General features: G+C 41.2%; 2 protein-coding genes across 2 annotated transcripts in view; one reads left to right on the forward strand and one right to left on the reverse strand.

The window, feature by feature from the left end:
- LOC139315011 (arf-GAP with Rho-GAP domain, ANK repeat and PH domain-containing protein 3-like) overlaps window positions 1-26,073 on the forward strand; it is an 87,609-nt gene that overhangs the window by 57,096 nt on the left and 4,440 nt on the right. Inside the window, exons 9-10 of the mRNA XM_070941035.1 lie at window positions 17,461-17,598; window positions 18,156-18,194. Coding sequence (XP_070797136.1) covers window positions 17,461-17,598; window positions 18,156-18,194 — 177 coding nt within the window. The remainder of the gene's footprint in view (window positions 1-17,460; window positions 17,599-18,155; window positions 18,195-26,073) is intronic.
- Window positions 17,786-26,073, reverse strand: part of RELL2 (RELT like 2) — an 88,032-nt gene continuing 79,744 nt past the window's right edge. The window contains exon 8 of the transcript XR_011600154.1: window positions 17,786-18,577. The gene's annotated coding sequence lies outside the window, so the exon portion shown is untranslated. The remainder of the gene's footprint in view (window positions 18,578-26,073) is intronic.

A 26,073-nucleotide genomic window follows, 5' to 3' on the forward strand; every position in this document is an offset into this window, starting at 1 on the left:
TCCAATTAAACAATAATGTATTATGAAAGAGGAAAAACGAGAATAGGGGAAAAAAAGAAGAGAGAAAAGGGGAAAAAAACTATTTCAAAAACTTAAAAATACTAAACGTCTCCTAAAAGCAGACACAATCCTATTAAAAAATAGTTAGAAGGGGGAGAAGTGGAATAATAAAAAACAGCACCCACACAATAAAATTAAAAAAAGAAAGAAAACTTTCTATCTAATATAGAGGTCCACAACTGTGTAGTATTCAAAAGCTCTTTTATATTTCTCACTCAATTTTACAGCTCTCTTTCCAGAGTCACTGTTATCTTCTTCTTTCAAGTTTTATCTGCCTGTCAACAATAGTTTCTCCAAAGAGCACCTGCATAAACAATCCTGTAAACACTCTTTGATGCTCTTCTAAGTTTTATCTATAAACAGGCTCAACGACCTTGAATTATAACACAGTTGCTACTTTCTTTTATCAGTGGGAAAAAAAGAAGAGATACAATGTTTCAGTCCACTAGATGGTAATATTTCCTGCTTCTTCCACTCTCCCTCTATCTCCAATATACAATAAAGCCAATGAAAAGAAAAAAAGAATTAAAAGTTAAAATTTGGCCAAAGGGAAAGGTAACAAAATTAATCCAAAATCATGTAAACTAAAAAAGGCACCAAAAATTTAGCAATTAAACAGGTAAAAAAGGAAATCTCCCTTCCAATCCAGTCCAGTCAAATTTAAAAGTAGAACTCTCCACAAGCATCCACAAATAAAAATAAATTGTATTGCAGGAAAATTAACTTAAATTCAGGCTCAATTTTGCCACTTAATTTCTTCTATCTTCAATTGTAATTATATTTTCACTTCAGGGTGTTCTTAAAATCTTAATTTAAAAGTCTCTCACCAAATCGTAACACTTTCACTCATTCTCTTCCATTCCGGAGCTGTCCCAACTTCAGCAGCTTAATGGCTGCCTCTTCACAGCCAGAAAAAAGGACTTCTCCTGGATCAACCAGGGACTTTGCAGTGTCCCTGGGATCTGCAGGATGTGCCCTCTATCACTGTCTCTACGGGACAGTGAGGTCCAATTTGGACCGTCCAGCTGTGAAGATATCAGCGGTGGTGTCAGCCATCAACAGGTGGTCTCAGAGCACTGAAACCTTCCGCGTCCCATCACGATGTCAGCCCCGCCCCCTCAGTGATTCCAAGATCTTATCTGCTACTTCCTTCAGAACTCTGGGATGTAATCCATCAGGTTGTGCTGATTTGAACTTGGCTAGAGTAAGATACATGTTATTTTACCTTTTTCATGTCTATTTTGTCTTGTATCTATGGTACTGCTTTTGATGGGTTGGACTAATTTTTCCTTTTGGGCAAATAATGAATTAAGCAGTTCCACTTTCCCCCTGCTGCTGTCATCTTCTTACCATCAGTGGTAAGATGCTGCTGTCATCTTCTAACCATCACTGGTTCTTTTCTTTTCTTTTCTTTTCTTTTCTTTTCTTTTCTTTTCTTTTCTTTTCACATAGAAAAGAAACATTTTAAATGATTTTTGACATTGTTGCAAATCTTAGTATATTCTGAACCTTTACTTTCCTAACTTCATCTTTGCAGATTCAGACTATATACTGTTGGTCTGCATTAGTTATGTGTCCCTCCTTTTCACTTTTTATACTTATCCTTCTTATCTTTTAATTTATCAGTGTTCTTTATGCAACCATGCTGCTTTTTTCTGAGATGTTATTTTTTTCTTTTTCAATGGTATTGCACCAGATTGGGTTTTATAATCTCATGTTTCAGTTTCTAAATCTCTTTGAATGATTTCCATCCATGGAATCTTTCCAAGCTCTCACTGTGTTTGTTGAAATAAGCTCTTTTAAGTCTAAGACACTAGTTTGATTTTGTTCTATGGCATGTGCCTGCATTATGTTGAATTCCAATGTCACATGGTTGTTGTAGGAGAAATGATGGAACTAGGCCAAGCTCTTCAATGCAGGAAAGAGTTTATTGTGCAAGGTTCAAACAGTCCAAAGACAGCCAAGGGTCTGAACAATGATGGCCGCTTTTGGCCAGATATTTATACAGTATAAAGACAAAGTTATTACGAAGAGTGAGACATTTCACACGTAGAGGTTACCCTTTAATCTATCTCTAGGAAAGACATAACAGCCCTTTTCCCACAGGCTCAGGTTCTCAGCTCCGGAGCTCAAGACATAATAAAAAGGAGACAAGGGGCTCAAAGGCACCTCACGAGCAGTAAAGAGGACAGTAAGGAAAGCAGTATTTCTTCTCTAGAATCTACATGACATTTGGGGTGTAATAAACATTAAACAACAGGATGTATCTGTTTAGGGTCAGTTTGCCCTTTTACAATTCTGTACCTATGTCAAATACCGTTTGTCATCTCAGCACCTTGGCACGGAAGAGGCACTTCTGTCTTGACCAAAGATTTGGATTTCTAATATTTGAGTTTTATCCCACTATCAAATCTTAGCCTGGCTCATACCCCCCTTTGTGACTCATCTGACTTATCCAGACGAGTCACACCTCCAGGTCCTCTTCCTGCTGGAGCCATTTGTAATCCCACATAGCCATCACCTGAGCGGTTGTCTTACATTCCACCAGCAAGGATAGACTTTTAGAAATAGTCTTAACAAACAGAGGTAAGATACATGGGAGAAAAATACACCCTGCAGCTATTAATCCCACCAGGCCAAAAATGGCCTGCAGACCAGGTAACTTTGGCCACCATCCTGAAAACATATCCTGTAAATTAAGGCCTTTCCAAGTCTGGACTGGCACATGAGCTATTTTAACCATTTTGTCTGTTATTTCCTTAATAACCTTTCCGCTTTCATCAACTTCTATGCAGCAGTTAGTCAAATTAAACTTTCCACATAACCCTCCTTCCTTGGCTAACAAATAGTCTAAGGCTAATCTATTCTGCATAATATATGTCCTTGATTTGACACTCTCCCTAGCTAATTGAGTAAGACCTTTTACAGTTTCGTTGGTGATGATTTCAACCACAGCTTGCAGACGAATTAAACAGTTCAGAATATATATAGGGGTCCGATAGCCATACATGCCATCTTCCGCCCATGTAGCTGGTCCATAAACCTCAATAATTCGCTCTGCAGGCCACTCTTCACTTCCCCAACTACGTTGGTTACCTCCGACCCTAACTTTTCCTATTGCAGATGTGTCTACATGTCTTCTTTGTCTTAAATTTCCCACCTCATCATATACCGGGACACCTAAAACCTGTCGGGTTTTAAGGGGAAGCAAAAAGAATCTGGGCCTAATTAATCCCAAGACACAGGCTCCACACCAAGATTTTGGTAGAACCCCATATGCCATTTTACCACATATCCAGTATAGTCCATCAGGAGCCAGCCATTCAAGGGTCTGATTATCTGGATCCTTTAAAAAGGACAGCCCATTTACCAGAAACAGAGCCATTTCATCAGTTCCCTCTGTGGCATTGCTTCCTGGCCACCATACCTTACTTTCCCATTTGCCTGTACATATGAGGTTTCCTACCTGATGACAGCCCGCCACAATTTTTCTCTGAAAACTCACGTTCCCTACCAGACTAGTAGTCAATGTCCAATCTCCATCCTTACCCTTATTATATGACAGGTTGTTTTTCTGATCCATTTCTAATATTTTGGAATAATTTAATTCCTGGGCTTCCCATGGCCATTTTTCTCCCATGTTAGTCCCTCCACAAACAAAACAATTTGATACATTCAGGGTATGGGCTATGTCTTCTGCCAATTTGACAAAGGTATTTGTTACATGACTAGGAATTTCAGGTATATTCAACTTCTCCATCTCCAAATAATATGACCAGAACAATCCTTTTGTATCATGTGTTGCTCTGGTAACCTTAGTAACATACCATCGAAGGGTTACAAGGGGATCTTTTCCCTTAGCATAGATTCCTAATCCGTAATCCTCCTTCCATAGTTTTGTCGGGATACATGTGATCTTTATAGGATTACATTCATTCTGTCGGCAGTTGCTACTAGCTACCCCATTTTCCAACTTGCATCTCTGGGTACCCCCTGGTTGATCTCCTGTCCACATAACTGCACAAGACCAATATGGACAATAACTATATGTGCTTCGATCACTGCATTCTCCCTGCTTTTGGCACATATACTTTTTGTCCAACATATAACTTCTTTCCCATTCTAATGTCCCACATGTTGACTTCCAGACATCACAGTTACGATTAATAGCTAAACAGGCATCAAATGTTATCTCTACTGGATTCCCCAACTTCCTAAATTCTGTCCTGTTCAAAAGTTCTTCTCTCCCACATTCTGTTGTGTATATTGACATTTCATAAGTAGTTATCCGTTTGGCTTCTGCTGGGTTATAGCACTGCACCTTATCCTTTAGTATACACATGTGATATATGGTATTGTTTACTTGACAGGTTCGGGGTGTGTGTTCCTTACACCCATCAGGTTTTTGAGTGTTTCTAAATCAAGGTTTTAGAAACTCGTGTTCCCTGTAATGTTGTCCGTATGCACGGGTCACAATTCTCTTTGCTTGTTGGTTCTATCCTGGGAATATCTGACTCACTTCGCAGTCCCATTACTCATCCACTTATCCATAATCCCAGTCCAACAATCACCATGTTCTGCATCCTCCCAGTCCTTTTTATTCCGATCTCTCAATGCTATCTCAATAGTTGGGCTAGTCTTAAGTGTATAATAAGATGTTTCCAAACCTATCACCAAATAGTGCTCTAGCACATCTTCTATGATTTTTATGTCACACTCAACCAAACACCCTGTGCATAAAACACAATCTATACAATGAGCGCAACAACAACACTCACATCCACAATTACAAAACCAACACATTGGAAAGACAAAAATTTTGGTACATTCGAGAATCGCCTTTCACCTATTACAACCAGTATTTCTTTGATAAGCAAACAATTTATACTATATGGGTGTTCAGAAGAAGATCCAGGCAGTTAGGGATTGGAGTAGCTGGTGCCTCGATGCTCTTCGGTTGTCCACAAAACCACTGTTTATACCTGTAAAACACAATAATCGACAGGACCAATACCCCCAATCCCCAATACGCCCACATCCAACTCTCCTCCCACATGGATCCTTGTTTTTCAGCCGCTTGTCTTTAATCTGCCTCCAAAATAATGCGCCACCCCAGGTATCCAGTCCACTTTCTTGATCTGTTGCGGGTCCCCACAATTGGTCACAGCTCCAAGTATCCTATATGTAAAATAGAAAAAGCTGTCTTTAAGCACGCTTAAATGTTAGCTTAGTGGGATTTTGTTTATCCATGGTCACTTTCCAGCCAGATTCTGCTGCCGCCTTGACTCGTGTCCAATGAATCCACGACTTTGATTCTGCAATCTTAATAGCAAGGGGAGAAGTCATAATAACGGTAAAAGGTCCTTTCCATCGTCCTTCCAGTGGCTCCTTCTTCCAATGTTTGACCCATACTTGATCCCCTGGTTTGAATGGATGACAATGGGTTATTAACCGGGGGGGCACTTGTACCATCACATATCGCTGGAGCCTCTCAACTTGCTTATTAAATTCTTGTACCATTTCCATATTCCAAACTCCCCCCTTATGCCCCAGATCCGGCCACCCTGCCAAGTTCCTTCTTAACAACCCTGGCGGTCGTCCATACATTAACTCATATGGCGATAACTTGTGTTGGCCCCTTGGCGAGCTTCTGATTGCATACAAGGCTAGTGGTAGAGCATCCGGCCACTTTAAATGACTATCTGTACAAATCTTAGTAATTCTTTCCTTAAGAGTCCTGTTCATTCTTTCTACACATCTAACTGATTCTGGCCGAAATGCACTGTGAAACCGCCACTTTATTCCTACCGCCATTGCAACTGCCTGATTAATATGATGAACAAACTCAGGACCATTGTCCGATGAGATATAACTGGGAATTCCAAATCTGGGAATTATCTCTTTTAGTAATAGTCTTGCCACCTCCCGTGCCTGCTTGGTCTTCGTTGGAAAAGCCTCAGGCCACCCTGTATACATATCCACCATAACCAACAGAGCTTTAAACAATCCACATCTAGGCATATCAGTAAAGTCTATCATAATATAATCCATGGGGATGTATGACCGGAGTATGGCACCAGGGGGCAGTAAGGGCCCTTGCCTTGGGTTAACCTTAGCACATGTAACACACTTTGCAACCGTTCCGGCAGCAACTCCGGCCAGCCCATTGATATAATAATCTCTTCCTAATGCTAGTTCTAAAGCCGTTTTACCCATGTGTGTTGTTTCATGGGCTAGGCGCGCTAGTGTCCATGCCATCGAGACTGGTATGAAAATCCTCCTGTTGGGTAATACATACCACCCATCTTCAACCTGAGCTTTCAAATCTGTCACTGTTTTCACACTTTCCTGTTGCGTATATGTTGGTTTGATTTCAGGGGGTATAACCCCTAAATCCATTGCTACACAAACAGACAAATCGGGCAGCGGTCCCTCTTGCTTTGCCGCTTCCCTTGCTTCTACATCAGCTGCTCTATTCCCCATAGCTACCTTATCATCTCCCCTCTGATGTCCTTTACAATGCATCACTGCCACTTTCTTTGGTTTATTCACAGCTTCAATCAAGCGGCTAATAAGATGTCCATGCAAAATAATTTTCTATGCTGAATCTCTAAACCCTCGTTCCTTATAAACAGCTCCATGTGCATGTAAAGTAAGGAATGCATATTTACTATCTGTCCACACATTCAATGTTTCTCCCTTGGCCCTTTCTAAGGCACATATCAGTGCCCACAACTCAGCCACCTGTGCACTATGTCCACTTCCTAGAGGTCCGCTTTCCACCACTCCTTCATCATCTACAATGGCATATCCAGACACCCGATACCCATCTACAATGTAACTGGATCCATCCATGTACCAATTAAACTGTGCATTGGGTAACGGGATATCCGTTAAATCAGGTCGGGTAGAATAAACTTTCTCTAATACCTGTATACAATCATGCTGTGTGTCCACTTCCGTTGGCAACAACGTAGCAGGGTTCAGCCTATTGGACATTACCAAACATACCTGGGGATTCTCAATCATAATTGCCTGGTATTTTGCCAATCTTTGTCCACTAATCCATAAGTGTCCTTTAGCGCCCAAAATGGACTGCACCGCATGGGGGGAATGTACAATTATAGGACAGGAAAAAGTAAGTTTATTGCAATCTTGAATTAATTCTGCAATCGCAGCCAATACTTTTAAACAATGTGGCCAGCCTCGTGCTACTCCATCCAATTGTTTTGACAGATATGCTACCGGTTGTTGCTTACCTTCCCAGCGGTTGGGTAAGCACCCCCACTGCAATATTTCTACTTGTATCTAAATATAAATTAAAAGGCTTCTGCAGATTTGGTAAGGCTAACGCCGGAGCCTGGGTTAGCGTAATTTTTATATCTTTAAAAGCTTTTTTCTGTTCTCCCCCCCATTCGAGGGGTTCCGTATTAGTGCCCCTGGTGGCTACATACAAGGGTGCTGCCATCAAAGCAAAGTTAGGAATCCAAATACGACAGAAGCCCACCAACCCTAAAAAGCTTCTCAGTTGTCTCTTTGTTCTAAGTTCAGCCAGCATCAAAACTGCCTGTTTCCGCTCTGGTCCTAAAGCTCTGTGTCCTTTCTCAATATCATATCCCAGATACCTCACCCTCTCTTTCACTAATTGAGCTTTCTTCCTTGATACCCGATACCCACACTCTAGTAACAAATCCAACAACATTTTAGTATTATCCCAGCATAAATCCTCTGTCCGTCCTGTCACCAAAACATCATCAACATATTGTAAAATTGTATCTCCGGTTGCTGAGGCATGTAATACTGCAAGTCCCTAGCCAATGCTGTCCCAAACAATGTCGGGGAATTTTTAAATCCCTGTGGCAACCTAGTCCATGTGTATTGCATTTTTGTGCCCGTATGAGGGTTCTCCCACTCAAATGCAAACAGCGGCTGGCTTGATGGATGAATAGGAATTGTAAAGAAGGCGTCCTTCAAATCAGCTACAGAAAACCACCCCACCTGGGGTGGGATTAAATTTAACAAAGTGTATGGATTGGACACAGCTGGGTGTAAGGTAACTGTTAGGCGGTTCACAAATCTCAAATCCTGAGCGGGGCGGTAAGACCCATCTGCCTTCTTAATTGGAATAATTGGGGTATTCCATGGGGATTGAGTAGGCACCAAAACACCCGCTTCCAAATATCTCTGTATACTCTCATAGATGGCATATATTGCTTCCCATGAAACGGGACGTTGCCTTATTCTTACTGGCATTGCTCCCGTCTTTAGCTCAACCACCACTGGAGGGTGGTGTGCTGCAAAACCTGGCGGATTATCCTCTGCCCACAAACCTGGCACATCAAACATCCTCCACTTTTCCTCCTTTTCTTTCTCACCGACCTGTCTCCCTATCATCAACCTCCAAATCTCCTCCGGGGAATGCCTTATGGTCATTTTCTGACTACCTTCATCAAAAGAAATTGTTGCCCCTAATTTGCTCAGCAGATCCCTGCCTAGCAACGGAATAGGGCACTCAGGGATGTACAAAAATTCATGCTGGATTTCAGCTCCTTTAAAATCACACATCACAGGCTTTAGGACCTGCCATCCCATAATCTGTCCTGATACCCCCTGAACCTGTATTTTACGTGATCCAGGGGCTGCAATTTGCTTATTTACAACTGATCTACCCACTCCTGTATCCACTAAAAATGTTGTCTGCTGGTCCCCTATCCTCATTGTAACCAACGGCTCAGGCAGGGGTTCTTCCAAGCCTGGTCCCCGTCAATCCGACCACACCATGTCTGCCAATCCAATACTCATCGCTTTTCTTGGTCTGGCACCCCCTTTAGCTCCTCTACCAAAACCTCGTCCCAAGCCTCTTTGTCCAAATCCTCTATTCAAGCCCCCCCTTATTCCTCGTTCTCCCCATCTCCCCGCATACTGCCCACGCATCCCTGATCCAAACTCCGGTCTTCTCGTCATCCCTCTACCTCTCATCACCCGTCTGGGGCATTCCCTTTGCCAATGCCCTTCTCCTTTACAATAGGCGCATTGGTTAGGGCCCAGGGGAGCCCCTAGGTTAGGGTCCAAATTCATTCCTCCCTATAATGCTACTGCCAATAATTCAGCCTTCTTTTACATCCTGGCTTCTTTCTCCTTCTTTCCCACCTTATCCCTATTTACATACACTTTCCGTGCCAATTCCAACAATTCAGTCGTGTTCTTCCCAAGCGCTCCTTCTACCCGCTGCAGTTTTCGCCTTATATCTTCATAGCTTTGAGCTATGAATCTTTCATTCAGCATCCGCACATTATCCCCCTGCCGTGGATCCACCTGTGTATATAACTCATATGCTTCAATCAATCTCTGCAGGAAACTTTCCGGACTTTCATCCGCTCCCTGCATCACTAAAGATGGCTTAGACATATTCACTGGGGGCTTCCCTGCTCTTCTGAGACTTTGCACCACCAAATTCTGATAGTCCCTCAAACGTGTCCGGTCCTGTTCCTCCTTAGGGTCCCAGCCCAGATCCATTTCGGGCGCCCGGACCAACACCTCAGGCTGCACATCCACATCATTTGGCAACATCTCTTTCACACACTGCCTAACTGCAGCTTTCCACTTCTCTCGTTCTTCCGGAGTTAACGGAGCGCGTAACAACTGTTGTAAATCCTGCCACGTTGGATTATGTGTTAACATGATAGTTTGAAACAGGTCCGCCATCTCAGTGGGCTTAGTGGTCAGCGGCCCATTGTGTTGCTTCCAGTTTAAAAGATCAGTAGTAGTAAACGGCACGTATTGAAAAAGGGGCTGATGCTCCACCTGCCCCTGCTGGTTTACTATTATCTGATCCACCTGGCGCAAAGGTGCTGTAACTTCTTGCTTGCTAGCCTTCAATTTAGCTGTCACCGCGCGGGTTTGCACCCCCACCTGCTCTTCTCCTGTTGCTTCCTTTAACCCCTTATCGTCCCGATCTTCTCCTTCACTCTGACTACCTTCTCCCAGCGGGGGACTTTTCCTAACTTTCGGTCTAGCCCCAGGATCGCTCATGCGTCTCTGATTTCCACCTCCCTCTCTTCCTACAGCTCCCTGCAGCTGCTGCTGTTGGTCTAGGGGCTGCGCTGGGGGCGGCTGCTGTGCCGGGGGCGGCTGCTGCGCTGGGGGCTGCCACTGCGCTGGGGGTTGCCACAATGGAGCATAGGGGGGGGGTCTAACTACCTCCTCCACATCCTCTGTCAATACTTTTCTCCTTCTTGGGTATTCCTCTGCTCTTTCTGCCTGAGTTTTTCCTTGCTCACTTCTCCCCCCTTTAATCTTTCCGCCAGATCTGGATACACATAGCCTGACCATTTCAGCCTGACACAGCAGCAAATCTTCAGCTTTTTCTGTTAGGGCTCTCACCCATTGATCAATGTATTGAAATTGATCAAGATATTTATCCTGATTCACTACAATCACCCCCCACAACTTATCCACCGTTTCCTCCCTTAGTGATCCCTGAGGGGGCCACCCTGTCCCCAATAATGGCCACACATGCTTAAATAAAAATTTTAATCGCTCCTTTGATCCTTTCGGATAGGAAGGGTTGCTAAAATACTTGTCAAAACCTTTTAACATGCATGCCAATGGAGTATTTGGCATGCTCTGAGCCCCTCCCATTCTATCACACTGCCGCCGACTCGTAGCCCCGGAACTTCACGGCCACTAGCGAGAAATGCGACGGCTTAACCACCCACACAACCTGACACGGACTTCGTTAGGGTAGCCACCCCGAGTCCGAGGGAGTGATCAAGTCCCTCCTTCTGCCTTCAAATGAGGCAGGTACAATTCTTTTACAATATACTCACTTAAAAACGCTCCCACTCTGTAGATTCCTGGCCAGGAATTTGTTCAGACCACCTTTCCTGCACCACAGGGTTCTTGGACTCGATCAGAGCTCCGTCGGTCCCATAGGGCTATCGCTGCTGTCTCCCAGAGACGTATCTCCGTGGCGCCTGGAGAATGTTCAGGAGCGACCTCCCGATGGTCCCGAGGGGTCGAAACGGCCCTCAGTGAAATATCGCCTTGCACCTAGTCCCGGCGGAGTCACCAGCTGTTGTAGGAGAAATGACGGAACTAGGCCAAGCTCTTCAATGCAGGAAAGAGTTTATTGCGCAAGGTTCAAACAGTCCAAAGACAGCCAAGGGTCTGAACAATGATGGCCGCTTTTGGCCAGATATTTATACAGTATAAAGACAAAGTTATTACGAAGAGTGAGACATTTCACACATAGAGGTTACCCTTTAATCTCTCTCTAGGAAAGACATAACAGCCCTTTTCCCACAGGCTCAGGTTCTCAGCTCCGGAGCTCAAGACATAATAAAAAGGAGATAAGGGGCTCAAAGGCACCTCACGAGCAGTAAAGAGGACAGTAAGGAAAGAGGTATTTCTTCTCTAGAATCTACATGACATTTGGGGTGTAATAAACATTAAATAACAGAATGTATCTGTTTAGGGTCAGTTTGCCCTTTTACAATTCTGTACCTACGTCAAATACCATTTGTCATCTCAGCACCTTGGCACAGAAGAGGCACTTCTGTCTTGACCAAAGATTTGGATTTCTAATATTTGAGTTTTATCCCAATATCGAATCTTAGCCTGGCTCATGGTCACTCTCCCCCAAGGTTCCTGTAACTTTAACACCCTCTCTATCATTTCATCTGTTAGTGAGAATTAAATCCAGTATAGCAAACCTTCTAGTTCAGGGGTGTCAAACTCACATTGTCACGGCGGCGTCACATGACATATTGGGACTTTTTTCCCCTATGCTAAACTGGGCGGGGGCAGCACGTGATGCATCTGGCCCATGGGCCGAGAGTTTAACACCCCTATTCTAATTCATAAGGAACATATTTGATCTCCCAGTAGATGCAGAGTTTGTCTCCCAGTTGATAGTTCAAGTCCCCCAATATATTGTAGTGTGCTTCATGCACACATTAGCTAAAAGTTCTATTTCTTTTATTTGGTTAGGTGGTCAGTGGTATATACCTATGATAATGTCATTCTTTTTTTATATTAACACAAATGCATTGAAGAAGGTTTTCATCTTTGGGTTTTTGGGTGGTTTTTTGCATTTCCATAGAGGTGTAACTATTTTTTATATATAATGCAACTCCACCTTCTCTTTTATTAGGCTTGTTTCTTTTCAACAATCTGAATTTCTCTAGCTGTACATTCCAGTCATGGGTTTCATCCCACCAAGTTTCAGTAATGGCAATAATATCATATATGCGTCATGTACTTGGATTTCAAGTTCATCGTGTTTGCTCCTCATACTTTGAGCATTAGTCTATAGTCATTTGAATCCTTTTTGACTGATCTTGTGTTTGCTATCTACATCTCCTGTGTTATATCTGAGTTCCCCTTCTTTCTCGCTACTTGGTTGGTTGCCTTGAGATTTATCTAAAATTGGTCTGCCTCCTCCCTCCCTGTTTTAGTTTAAAGCCCTTCAGATAAGGCCAGCCAGTTGGATTAACCAATTATAGGTATTGTAGACAATGGTCTAGGAATCCAAAGTTCCAACTTTCTCTCAACAGATCTTTGTCATTTTATTTGTCTACATATGAAAGAAGGAACAGGGGTAACAATCTGTTTACTTAATTATTTTAGTAAGCCTCTCAGTCACATCTTTGATCTTTGCTCCTGAGAGACAGCAAACCTCCCTAGGAAGATTGTTCAGTCTACAAATTGCTGGGTTAGTTTCCCTGAGTAGTAAGCCTCCTATCACCAATACATGCCTTTTTTTTCTTGTGGAAGTCTGATCTACTCTTTTTCTATCATACTTTTCTTCCTATCGATATACTTTTTCCTATCATTGGTGTACTTTATGATGTCCCTTCTTTTGGTGTCTTTCCACTTTCTTCCAAGGGAAGATTATGAATTTTGATTCATAATCATGAATTATGGTTCATTTTCTTTATTAGTTAATTGTTCCTTACTATGTTCAGTTTGGTTGCAATCTTCTTCTTTTATTTATTTATTTATTTATTTATTTATTCAAATTTCTATACCGCCCTTCTCCTTTCGGACTCAGGGCGGTGAACAGCCAAGATAAAAACATCTATACAAAACATCACAGTTTAAAAATAAAGTTAAAATAATTTATAATTTGGCCCATAATTTAAAACTTGTCAATTAAAATCAATATTAAAATTTTAAAAACTAACCCTAAAATCAGGACAGACCGGCTAACTGGAAAAAATGAGTTTTTAGGGCCCGACGAAAAATCCGAAGGTCGGAGATCACTCGTATCTCTGGGGGTAGATTGTTCCATAGGGTAGGTGCCACCACAGAGAAGGCTCTCCTCCTGGGGGTCGTCAGCCGGCATTGTCTGGCCGACGGCACCCTGAGGAGGCCCTCTCTGTGGGAGCGAACCGGCCGGTGGGAGGCTATTGGTGGCAGAAGGCGGTCCCGTAAGTACCCTGGCCCTAAGCCATGGAGCGCTTTAAAGGTGATCACCAACACCTTGAAGCGCACCCGGAAGTCCACCGGAAGCCAATGCAGCTCGCGCAGGAGAGGAGTCACATGGGAGCGCCCCGTCGCTCCCATAATCCCCCGCGCAGCCGCATTCTGCACCAGTTGGAGCCTCCGGGTGTACCCCAAGGGGAGCCCCATGTAGAGAGTGTTACAATAGTCCAGACGAGAAGTGACGAGTGCTTGAGTGACCGTGCGTAGGGAGTCCCGATCCAGAAAGGGGCGCAACTGGCGTATCAGGCGAACCTGACAAAAAGCCCCCCTGGCCACGGCTGTCATATGCCCTTCTAAAGACAGCTGCGCATCCAGGAGGACACCCAAGTTGCGGGCCCTCTCCGTGGGGGCCAATGATTCGCCCCCAATAACCAGCGATGGCGTCAGCTGGCTATACCGGGACGCCGGCAGCCACAGCCACTCGGTCTTGGAAGGGTTGAGTCGAAGCCTGTTTCTCCCCATCCAGACCCGCACGGCCTCCAGGCACTGGGACATCACTTCCAAGGCATCATTGGGATGGTCTGGGGTGGAAATGTACAGCTGAGTATCATCAGCGTACTGATGGAACTCCACCCCAAAACCACGGATGATCTCACCCAGCGGCTTCACATAAATGTTGAACAGGAGGGGCGAGAGGACCGACCCTTGCGGCACCCCACAAACAAGGCGCCTTGGGGTCGACCGCTGCCCCCCTGTCAACACGGATTGCGACCGGTCGGAGAGATAGGAGGAGAACCACCGCAAAACGGTGCCCCCCACTCCCAGTCCCTCCAGCCGGCGCAACATGATACCATGGTCGATGGTATCAAAAGCCGCTGAGAGGTCTAATAGGACCAGGATAGAGGAAGAACCCCTATCCCGGGCCCTCCAGAGATCATCCACCAACGCGACCAATGCTGTTTCCGTGCTGTACCCAGGTCTGAAGCCGGACTGGAGCGGATCCAGATAGACAGCTTCATCCAGGTACTGGGGAAGCTGTCGCGCCACCACACTCTCAACAACCTTCGCAATAAAGCGAAGGTTGGAGACTGGACGATAGTTAGCCAAAACAGCCGGATCCAGGGATGGCTTCTTGAGGAGAGGCCTCACCACCGCCTCTTTCAAGGCAGGCGGCAGGACACCCTCACTCAAAGAAGCGTTAATAATCCCCTGGAGCCAGCCTCGCGTAACCTCCCGGGAAGCCAGCACCAACCAGGAGGGACACGGGTCCAATAAACATGTGGTTGCGTTCATCCGCCCCAAGATCCTGTCCACGTCCTCGGGAGCCACAGGATCGAACTCCTCCCAGATAACACTCTCAAGGCCTGCCTCAGTCATCTCGTCTGAACTAACCCAGTCGGCGGCCAAGTCTTCCCGAATCTGAGTTATTTTATCATCCAGATACTGTACAAAATCCTCAGCTCGGCCCTGCAGTTGGGGTTTCTCATTTGTTGTTTGATTACACAAAATTACACTGATAGCACTGAGCATAAAAAAAAATTACTTTGCATCACCACTGAGCAAAAAAGGAGAAAAGAAATAATAGGCAAATATGAGAGTGATATTCAGATTAGTGATCTTGCTAGGAAATACAATATGCCTAAAATAACAGTCTCCACCATTATTAAGAATAAAGAAGCAATTAAAAAGGCTGATGTTAGGAAATGAGTTAAAGCAGTAATAAAGGAACATTCCCAAACATTCAAGGAAGTTGAAAAAGTGATGTTAATTTAGGTAAATGAGAAGCAGTTAGCAGGTGACAGTGTGTCAAAAGGCATGATATGTGAAAAAGCAAAAAGTGTTGTATGTCGATCTTTCGAAAACAAATCGGGACAGAGTTGCAAGTGTTGAAGTTTTTAAAGCCAAGCATGGTTGTTTGATAATTAAAAAAAAAAAAAAGACTGGCATCCATAGTATTGTGAGGCATGGCAAGGCAGCAAATATTAACAAAAAGGCTGTTGATGAATTAATCCATGAAGCACAGAGAAGCTGCAGGAACTACAGGAGAAGCAACAAGAGATGACTAAAGAAATTTCTTCAGGGGAGAAGGAGATAAGAGAGGATATCCCTATTTCCTTGATTTAAGAAATGTGTGGAAAATGGGCAGAAGTTCAAAATTGTGGAGAAGTACCATCTGGACAAAACTCTGACAAGTAAAAATGTGAATTTATTCAATGACCAAACAATTTCACACTTTCGAGGAATTCTGAAAAGAAGACAAACAGTCCTCATTGGATAAGTTTTTAGTGAAGCTGACAAAGAGTGTGTCAGAGCCTGTGATGCAAGTTGAAAAAAGGCAGAAAAGAGAAAGAATACCTGAAGTGCAAGTGCCCAATAGTCTATTGGAGCAGGACTCTCCTTCCAAGCAACCCTACATGCAACCTCTCCTCCTCATTGCTCTTCTCCTACCATCCCTGTAATGGCTTCCCTAGATGAAGAGACTTCAGAGTAGAGCTCAGGGGAATATCAAGAAGACACCAAGGGAGTGAACGGGTCAGAGGAAGAAGAGAGGCCAGGAACCTTGGAGGGGCCATCAGAGGAATGACCAGATGAGTGCCTGGCTGGAGAGGGGAGAGATGCAGCTGTACTAGAGGCTCAGAGACCCAGTCAGAAACACAGGGTGGAAAGTCAGCATGGATGAAAAGGAACTGTTTCCTCCCCCAGATCCTAGAACACATAGGGGCTGAACAGAGAGAGGCACAAGGGAGTCAGCAGGGCTACTCATGAGGCAGCAGCCTTGTCTCTCCTAGTGAGTTACACTGGTGCACACCTGTTTAGCCCAACATATGGAGCAACGTGATGTCAAATCAATTGTCTGTATTCTCTGCCTTGCATGTGCTCCAACTCTGTGACTCCAGTTTTTGTGACTTCAGATCTGTGCTTCATGTGGCTGCATGTTTGGACTTCAGATTTGCTTTTTGGACTTTGTACCTTGACTTGGATATGTCATGTGTAGACTCTGGATTGTGCTTGTGTGTGTGTGTGGACTTGCAGATTTGTGCCTTTGCCTGTAGACTTTATAACCCTACACTTAGGCTGAGCAGACTTGGACTCAGGGGAACTTTGCAGTTGGTGCAAGTGTGACCTGTCTTAATAAAGTCTTTAAACCTCCCCATGGGTTTGTGCATGTGGACTGAAACAGGGCAATCTCATTAGGACATGGCCTCTTCTCAGTACAGAAAAAGTGAAGTTTTTATTTTATTCAATCTAAGTACAATATTTATTAATTTTTAGACTTATTTCTCATGTAAAGTAATGATATACAACCCTATTTTTTTACTTATTGCCTTAAAATGTGCATTTTTGGTTCGGGAATGCATTACATTTATTTATATTGTTTCTTATGAGAAAAAATTGTTTGATACTCATTTTTAGTGTCCATCATGCCTCCCAGAACCAATTAACAGTGAGTATCAAGGTACCACTGTATGTATGTATGTATGTACAGTATGTATGTGTATGTATACATATGTGTGTGTATGTATGTGTGTGTACACACACACACATATGATATATAATCACAGTTAGTGTAAAAATATATAAAGGTAGTAAATCTCTTTTTCCTTCAGTTGCAGCTGCTGATGCTGATGCTCTTTTAATATAGTGTATTGATTAAACACTGAGAAATATATAGTTAATTCAAAATTATATTATAACTTAGGTTTTTTAAATAATATATGATTGCAGAAAAATTTATGTTAGATTATGTAGCCTTTTGACAGAGAGTGTACTGATGATACTGCACCCTGAATTGATGGATAACCTTGGTTGACGTTTAAAATTATTTAAGGACTATTTATAAAATCCAGAACTCAAGTGGGCAATCTCCATACACTAACACTATAAATATGTGCATGAGAAGAGGAAATGGATAAACAAGTCATGCTGTTAATGTTACTATCACTAAATAATTATTTACTGCCTTTCATGTAGCATGACAGAATCTGCCCAGTTCATCTACGTCGACTCTCTTCTTCTGACTTGACTAAGCCTAAGTTTGGCACCATGCCTCTGATTTCCCTACATGGAGACAGCAGTAATCCAGTCATGCTCTCTGTTAATCAAACCTTGGTAAGGTTCCATTTGGAAGCCAAACTTTTGAAACAAGAATGAATTACAAAGCACACAGGGCATACATTTTATTTATATCATGCAGTCATTTTGAGTTTATGTGGGCTCGAGGAGCATCACTTTATTGTATGACATAATACGAAATTCATGTATTAAGTCAGTATGCAAACTGTTGCATTATCCTAATAGTCATTGGCAGGAACACTACGTTTTTATGTTCCACCTTAATAAATAATAAATACTCCTTATCCATCAGTACCCCCACCATCCACTGCCCATGAAGCAAGAACCTAGTTGATAATAAGCATTTATTCCTTTAAAGCAGGCCCTTTCTGACCAATAGATGTGACATAGATTTCACTTTTCAATGCATCTGTTGCATAACCTTCCCTTTGCCTAGATGGCTGGATGACTTCTTCACAAAGGATAGGTTATCTATCTTTCTTGCAAGAACTATGTGCACAAACTCTCCAGATTGTCCTAATTTTTATTTTCCTGTTTTTCTGTGAAATTGTTACAGCTTCATCTGTCTACTTTTTTTTTTCTTTTGCATTCAGCATCGCTTACACACTCGAAGGATATTGTCCATGTTCTTTGTAAGTATTTGTTGATTTGTTAAAGCCATAGTTCAGTATATTTAAAATTCCATTAAATGTTGGGCCTATGAAGGCAGCTCTTAAAGCAGAAGTGCACAACTGGATATCCTTGAGCTACAAACAACTGTAGACATTTTGGGTGCAATTCCTAGAGCATCTCAAAAAATGGCTACAAAATTGTATTTTTTTAATATGACTTAAGATGAAAATATTTAAATAGAGAATAATTACACAAACAAACCACTCCTGAAAACTTGCCAAAAAGGATATCCCCAGGCAGTTGCTAGGAACCAAGACTGACTTGAAGCCCAGCCCCCAAGAACATTCTGACTTGCCTTCAAGTCAAAAATCTTTCAAAAAGCGCTGAGGCCTTTAGTTAGAACCTAAAACACAAAAAGTAATTATTAGGTTTTTTTTTTTAATAAAAAAGTTTTTATTTTCTGATCAAACAAGTATACAATATAAACAATCATTCATACTATCATCAGAAAAAAAGAAAAAAAAATCAATTTGGTAAACTCAATCTTCAACCCCTCCTTACCACCCCCCACCCCCGACTTCCCAGAACAAAAACAGGGCATAGATTTCACCAAACATTCGCTAAAATAAACTAGCTAACTGCAAGATTTAATAACTCCCAAGACCCCTTAACTCCCCTTTTACAATTTCATCAACCTCCCTTTATATAAACACAAAGTAACATGTAATCCAATAACTCTAAGAATTTTAAAACCATTAACAAATCTTAAACATTCAAACCTAAAAACATTTTTCCCCCTCCTATTTTTCTCAAAGTTCAGATATTTTGAAATCTCATAACAAAAAATAAACCTTAGATATTCACTAATTAAATTTCTACATTTTTATAATTAACCATTAGTACATTAACTAGAAAACCAAAAAAGATTAATCAACCATTAATACATCATATTTAAAAATCAATATTCAACTTTATACTTTTTCCCCCTCAGTAGTTATAACACCTAAAACATAATCAATTTAAACCATAAATAGAACAACTGCAAAGCCAAAAAAAAAAAAATTAATCTTCCATTCTTGGTTTCTTATTTTGAAATCTCATAACAAAAAATAAACCTTAGATATTCACTAATTAAATTTCTACATTTTTTAAGTTTCTAAATTTCCCCCCTTCATTATTCCTCCCTCCAATTTTTAAAATTTAAAAGATAATCAACAACATAATTAACCATTAATACATAAACTAAAAAACCAAAAAGGATTAATCAACCATTAGTACATCATATTTAAAAATCAATATTTAACTTTATACTTTTTCCCCCCTCAGTAGTTATAATACCTACAACATAATCATTTTTAACCATGAGTAGAACAACTACAAAGCCAAAAGAAAAGGTTAATCTTCCATTCTTGCTTTCTTTTTATATTTTTTCCAATCTTTCTGCATCCCTCCTACTTCTATTTTGAGGAGGTTTTTCATTTTAATTTGAGGTTGATATAACTGCAAAAATTGTCCCCTTTTTAAAAAAGTTTCCTCTGATTTAGAGCCCCCAAATCGCCTCTTCATGCTTATATAAATCAGTTCATTCCTTCGTCTGTAAAACCAAAGTTTGTCAAGAGTTTGTGAAGAAAAGTTCAATTGTTTCTTTTCTATTAAATGTATAGATGCCACTGACAAGTCTCCTTCATCTTCTGAAACTTCGAAAGTCTGGTCATTTACTACTTTTTTCCAAACCAAGTCATAATTTTGAAGGATTCTATCAATTTTTCCGAAAAGAGCAGAGAGTAAGCTCGAAAATTCTTGAGAAAATTCTTCCACCCTCTCTGCTGCAATATCTCCTGAGTTGTCATCATGCTCCGTAGTTGTTTTGATTTCCTCAGTCATTTCTGTTGTTATCCCTTTAAGAATTGCTATTTGGTTACTTATAGCTGCAGTATGATTATTCATGGCTTCTTTTATAAATTCTGTAAGTTCTGCATCAAAATCCTTACAACTCTGTAAATCAGACAACTGTTTCGTTTCTGACACCTCCAAATAGCATCCAGCACTTTCAAGATCTCCTTTCTTAGAAGCCATTTTATTTTAAAGAAATTTTCTTTCTTCCCACAACCATAAAATCATAAAGTCAGAGCCATCCTTTTGAGCAGCATTCAGCAATTTCTTTATAAACAATCTTTTCCCAAACAGCTCTTCAAAATCTATTCCAGCAACTTAAAGCCAGTCTCTGAGCACGAGTCTGTTAGCAAAAACTTTTTCTAACTTTCCCTTTTAAAATCGCAACAAAGAAACGCCATCTTAACTTCCAGCTCAGAAAATCCAATTAGAAACATTTTATCCCCGGAGTTAAGTGTTATACTTGCAAAAAGCTTGTCCTCCTGCTTCTGTTCCGCCTGCTTTTTTGAAATCATTTAATCTTCTGTTTGACAGCAGAAATTGGACGCAACACCTAGCTCTGTAAAAAAAAACAGAGTCCCCCCGGATCCGGAGCTTCAGTGGGCTGAACGGGGAGCTCTCACCCTCCTAACCCCTGGAATTAATCCAGGGGTTTTCAGGGAGCTCTACCCTCACCCACCTGCTCTCCTCCCCTTCTTTTCCCGAAGGGGAGATTTTCAAGCCGTTTGACAGCTGATTAACGCTGTCAGAACGGCTCAACGGAATCACGGGGGCGGCGGTCTAAAAAGACCGTCAATGGTGCTGCGGAGCCAACCCGGAAGTCAAAAAGTAATTATTAGTTGATCTCCAAAGCACAAGGCCAAACAAACATTTTTATTAGTTCGGGTTGATCCAGGGTTCTGACAGGTTCTGGAGAACCTGTAGCAGAAATTTTGAGCAGTTCAGATACCACCTCTGGCTGGCCCCAGAGTGGGGTGGGAATGGAGATTTTGCAATATCCTTCCCCCAGGAGTGGTGAGGGAATGGGGAGGGAATGGGGATTTTGCACTATCCTCCCTCTGCCACTCCCACCAAACCACACCCACAGAACCAGTAGTAAAAAAAAATGGATTTCACCACTGGGTTGATCCCAAGTGTTCATACTGTCTAACTCAAGCCTATGCATAGATCTCTGAGTGGCCTGTTTGGCTTAACCCTGGACAATAAGATCCTCAATTGAAGCCCCAAAGTCAAAGCAACCCATCATGAACACAGAATCTTTTTTCCCTCAAGCCCAAAGAACAAATCTCACACTTTCTATCTTGACCCCCTTACAGCCAATGAAAATGCATCAAGATACAGAACAGCAGGAGCCAGCTGAGTCAGAGCCTGTCTATGAAGAGGTGGGCAGCTTTACAGACATAGATTTTCTGGAACCCAACCATTCCCTATTGCCTCCTATGGATCAGGCTAAGAAACCAATTAGTTTTTCAGATCAGGTGACATCCAGCATGCTGCCCCCTTGTTGGGTTCCAAGAGCATCTGAAACTGATTTAACAAAACCATGCTTTGAGAGGACCTTTCAGGTGGAACCAAATAAACAGAATCTCACTGATAGAATATCAGAACACAAACTAATTCCAACTGTCTCTATAGAGCAGCAGACTGGGCTGCCTCAAGCACAGTTTGCACTGGGCAAGGAAGAGGGCCAACATACTGCACTTCCAACCCTCCATCGGGAAAATCCAACTGAAGTGGAGGCTCGGGTCAGTGAGACAAAGAAAAGCTTCCAAACATGAGTCACAAGACCTGAATATATCTCTTCTAAAAGAAAAAAAATACCAGATTCATTATCACATTAGGAAAGCAAGAATTTGTGTTGGAGAATGAGGCTTGTAAAGTAAAAGTGAGCTGAGCAGCAGATCCCATTAATGACTGGTGGATCAGGGAGGGTAATCACATCTGGGGCTACTGAAAGAATGAGGCAACTATAGCCAATTGTCCTTCCTGAAAGTGCAGTATTAGAAACTCATCCTCATTTTCTCTTGCTTTTACAAAGCTGTTTTTAATTCATAATGTGGTGAGAGGTTATGCTTCCATTTTTACATTGCTTTGAGAATTATTTTCCCTTTTTCTTCTCTCCTCTGAACAACTTCCTGCTCACTATTATAGTCTCTATCCCCCATTCTTCTTTAATGAGATACCATTACAATCAAAAGGATAAGCATCCTACTCTTCTCTTACATTCATAAACTGTCAATCATCTCTGTACTTTGTGCTTGTAAGGGAAGGGGAGAAAGAAGAAAGATAAAATCAAAATAGAAGCTACCATCTAGGTAGGCAACAGTTCAGACAGGACAACTTTTAGAAGCCATGTGTGGGAAAGGGGAAGTGAAACATTTTATTTTATTTTATTTTATTTTATTTTATTTTATTATTTTACTGTTAAATTTTATTTAAAAATAAAAATAATTGAAAATATTTTTAATATAAAATATAAAATGTTCAAACAGAAAATATAAATGAACAAAGTAAAACAAATTTTACAAAAGCAAAAATTCAATTTTTAAAAAATCATTTTCCTTATATTTACCCCATAAGTTTCATGTAGCACAATTAATGTACTAGTCCTTGACTTACGATCACAATTGAGCCCAAAACCTGTTGTTAAGCAAGACAGTTGTTAAGTGAGTTTTACCCCATGCTACGATCTTTCTTATCACAGTTGTTAAATGAATCACATGTAATCACAAGCAGTTGTTAAATTAGTAACATAGTTGTTAAATCAATCTAGCTTCCCCATTGACTTTGCTTGTCAGGTTGCAAAAGCTGATCATATGACCCTGGGACATGGCAGCCACCATAAATATATTCTAGTTGCCAAGCCTGCAAATTTTGATCACATGACCATGGGGATACTGCGATGGTTTTAAGTGTGAAAAACAATCATGTGTCACTTTTTTCAGTGCTGTTCTAACTTTAAATGGTACTAAACAAATACTTGTAAGGACTACCTATATTAAAAGTTTGCTAATATGAATTAAAAGATAAAGATCAAATGAAATTAAAATTATCTTTAATTAAAGAACTGTCCAATTGTATTTGGTGCTGTTTTAATTTTTCAACCAATACTATTTTCTACACCCTCAAATATAATTGTACTAGAAGAACAATGCAGTTTTCCAGTGTTTTTCAGTAATAATCCTAGTCACTAGAAACAAAAATTAATTTCTTCTATTGTCCTATTTTACATTTTTTTTTTCTTTTTATGACCCTGTAATCTCTTTATTCGGGGTGGAATCAGGGGGACTGAATGGAGTTGAGCATTTACTGGGTGGATGCCTTTCCTGATGCCTACAGACATTTTCTCTTTGTGCCCTATTGAACTCTCAACCTTCTGATTGAGCATCTTCACCTTTAGGCCACTACAGCATTCTTTGTCCTATTTCACATGATTTGACAAAACTGTACAATAATGCTGTGTTAGCAATAATTGCCCAATTTAGTAGTGGCATGTTTTCCTTTAAAAAAAAAAACTTTCAACCAAAATGAACAAGTAAATGGCCATTGCTAACCGATGAGAATATGTATTAATTTAATTATCTTTTCCAACAAATTTAGAAAAATGTTTGCTTAGTATATTTGAAGGCTATAGTATAGCTTATAACTAATTCGTGATAAATTTCCAAAATCAGTTTAATAGTTACATCATGCACACTTCAAAGCTGATTGATCAAATTCACATCCCAAGTCATTTTCTCACATTTTAAAGAAGTTAAAGAGAATCTGTTGCATTCAGTGTAAGAAGAGTAATACAAATTGTCTTTGATTTTAAGTGATATGGTATGTACTATTTTTACAACACTGCTCATGTTTTCTAATTGGGATAAGCTCCTGAGCTGAGGAAGAAAGGACTGAACTTATCTTATTTAAAATAGTTGGAATTTCAGTGATACCATTCAGCAAAATATAGCCTCCCACCGGCCAGTACGCTCCCACAGAGAGGGACTCCTTAGGGTGCTGTCGGCCAGACAATGTCGGCTGGCAACCCCCAGGGGGAGGGCCTTCTCTGTGGCAGCACCTGTCCTCTGGAACGACCTGCCCCCGGAGATACGTAGGATCCCAGATCTCCGTGCTTTTCGCCGTATCCTTAAAACTTTTTTATTTCATCAAGCCGGGCTGGCTTAACCCCCCCCCCCTTAGATTTTTTAATTGTTAATTGATTTTAGTTGGGGTGTTTTAAATTTATTGGGCCAAAATTTGTTTAATTCTTTTTTAAAAATAATTTTAAATTTTGTATGTGATGTTTTTATTCTTGGCTGTTCACCGCCCTGAGTCCAGTGGGAGAAGGGCGGTATAAAAATCTAATAAAATAAAATAAAATAAAATAAAATAAAATAAAATAAAATAATAAAATAAAATAAAATAAAATAAAATAAAATAAAATAAAATAATAAAATAAAATAAAATAATAAAATAAAATAAAATAAAATAAAATAAAATAAAATAAAATAAAATAAAATAAAATAAAATAAAATAAAATAAAATAAATAAGTAGAAGCCAATAGCCAAAGTTTTCTATTGCCTCATTCCTTGAACAGTTTGTATTTATCCTGTGGAGGAAATACTGGGAATATATATATATATTTGGCTCTTGGAGAAGCTTCCTTTAAGTGTTTTGCCAGGACTTTCCATGAGTCTGAAAGTCTGGAAAAGGGTATCAGTTGGAGGTGCCCTTCCTCAATTTTTTTCCTGAGCACAATGATGACATTTTTTCTTAGTTTTTCAGAAAAATGAAATATATTTATCATATATATATATATATATATTTGTTTTCTCAGGTTTTCGCGGGTGTTTGTATGTAGGTCTTTGGTTATTCGGGTCTTCTCCCACGTAAAATTGGAAGTGTCTTGGCGACGTTTCGACAAAGTCTCATTCGTCATCTTCAGGCTGGTGTTCTCGGCTTCGTGCTTCCAGGAGCAATGTGAGATCGCAGCTGTCTCTTCCTTTTAACTGCTAGTGGGGGTGTGAGCTGATTGGGTGGGAACTTGGCTGTGTTCTGATTGGGTGGAGGTGTGTGCACGCACTCTCACACCACCACCCTGCCCAGATCAACTCTGTAGCCAAGATACTCATTTCCAGAACAAAACGCTTAGCTGATGAACAACACCTAAAAACCAAACTACACACTCTCACTAACGTACTAACATCCAATGGATTTCAAAGAAATAAGATCACCAACCTAATCCAAAAAGAAACCCCCACTAAAATCCAAGACAGAGAACAAGAAAACGGCAAAGCCCTCCTCCCATATATAAAAGGCACCACAGACAGAATAAGCAAAATCCTCCACAAACATAACATCAAGACAGCATTCTACACAAACTGAAAAATATCCACCATCGTAAGGAACCCCAAAGACAAAATTGAGTTAGAAAATCAAGGAGTATATGAAATCCCATGCACCGCCTGCCCCACCACATACATCGGACAAACCAACAGACGAATAAGTGCACGCATAGAAGAACACAAGAACTCAGTCAGAAAAGAGGAACCAACTTCTTCCCTGGTCCAACACCTTAAAGCCACAGGACATGATATTGACTTTAAAAAGACCAGAACTATCGCCAAAACTGAACACTTTAACAACAGAATAATCAGAGAAGCCATCGAGATAGAAAAACGCCCACACAGCATGAACAAACGAGACGATACCTCCCGCCTACCAGCCATTTGGAAACCCGCCCTTATTGACAAACGAGTCCCTAACACGACGAATGACACCAGACCCACACTCACGAGAGCCACACAGGATGTCACCACCACACATCCACGCAGAAAGCAGACTCAAACCCACACTGATAATGAGCCACGACCAAGGACCAGAAGCCAGACCGCAGCTGCATCATTAGCCACTTTAAACCCCTCCAATCCATACATGAAGCAGACTGACACCCACCATGAAGAGCTCGCACGGCCACAAACACGAAGCCAAACAACAACAACGCAGCTCACCAGCTCAAATCC

Source organism: Pituophis catenifer, unplaced genomic scaffold, assembly GCF_029215685.1.
Source record: "Pituophis catenifer annectens isolate HBS135680 unplaced genomic scaffold, rPitCat1.0.hap2 SCAF_3, whole genome shotgun sequence".
NCBI classification, from domain to species: Eukaryota; Metazoa; Chordata; class Lepidosauria; order Squamata; family Colubridae; genus Pituophis; species Pituophis catenifer.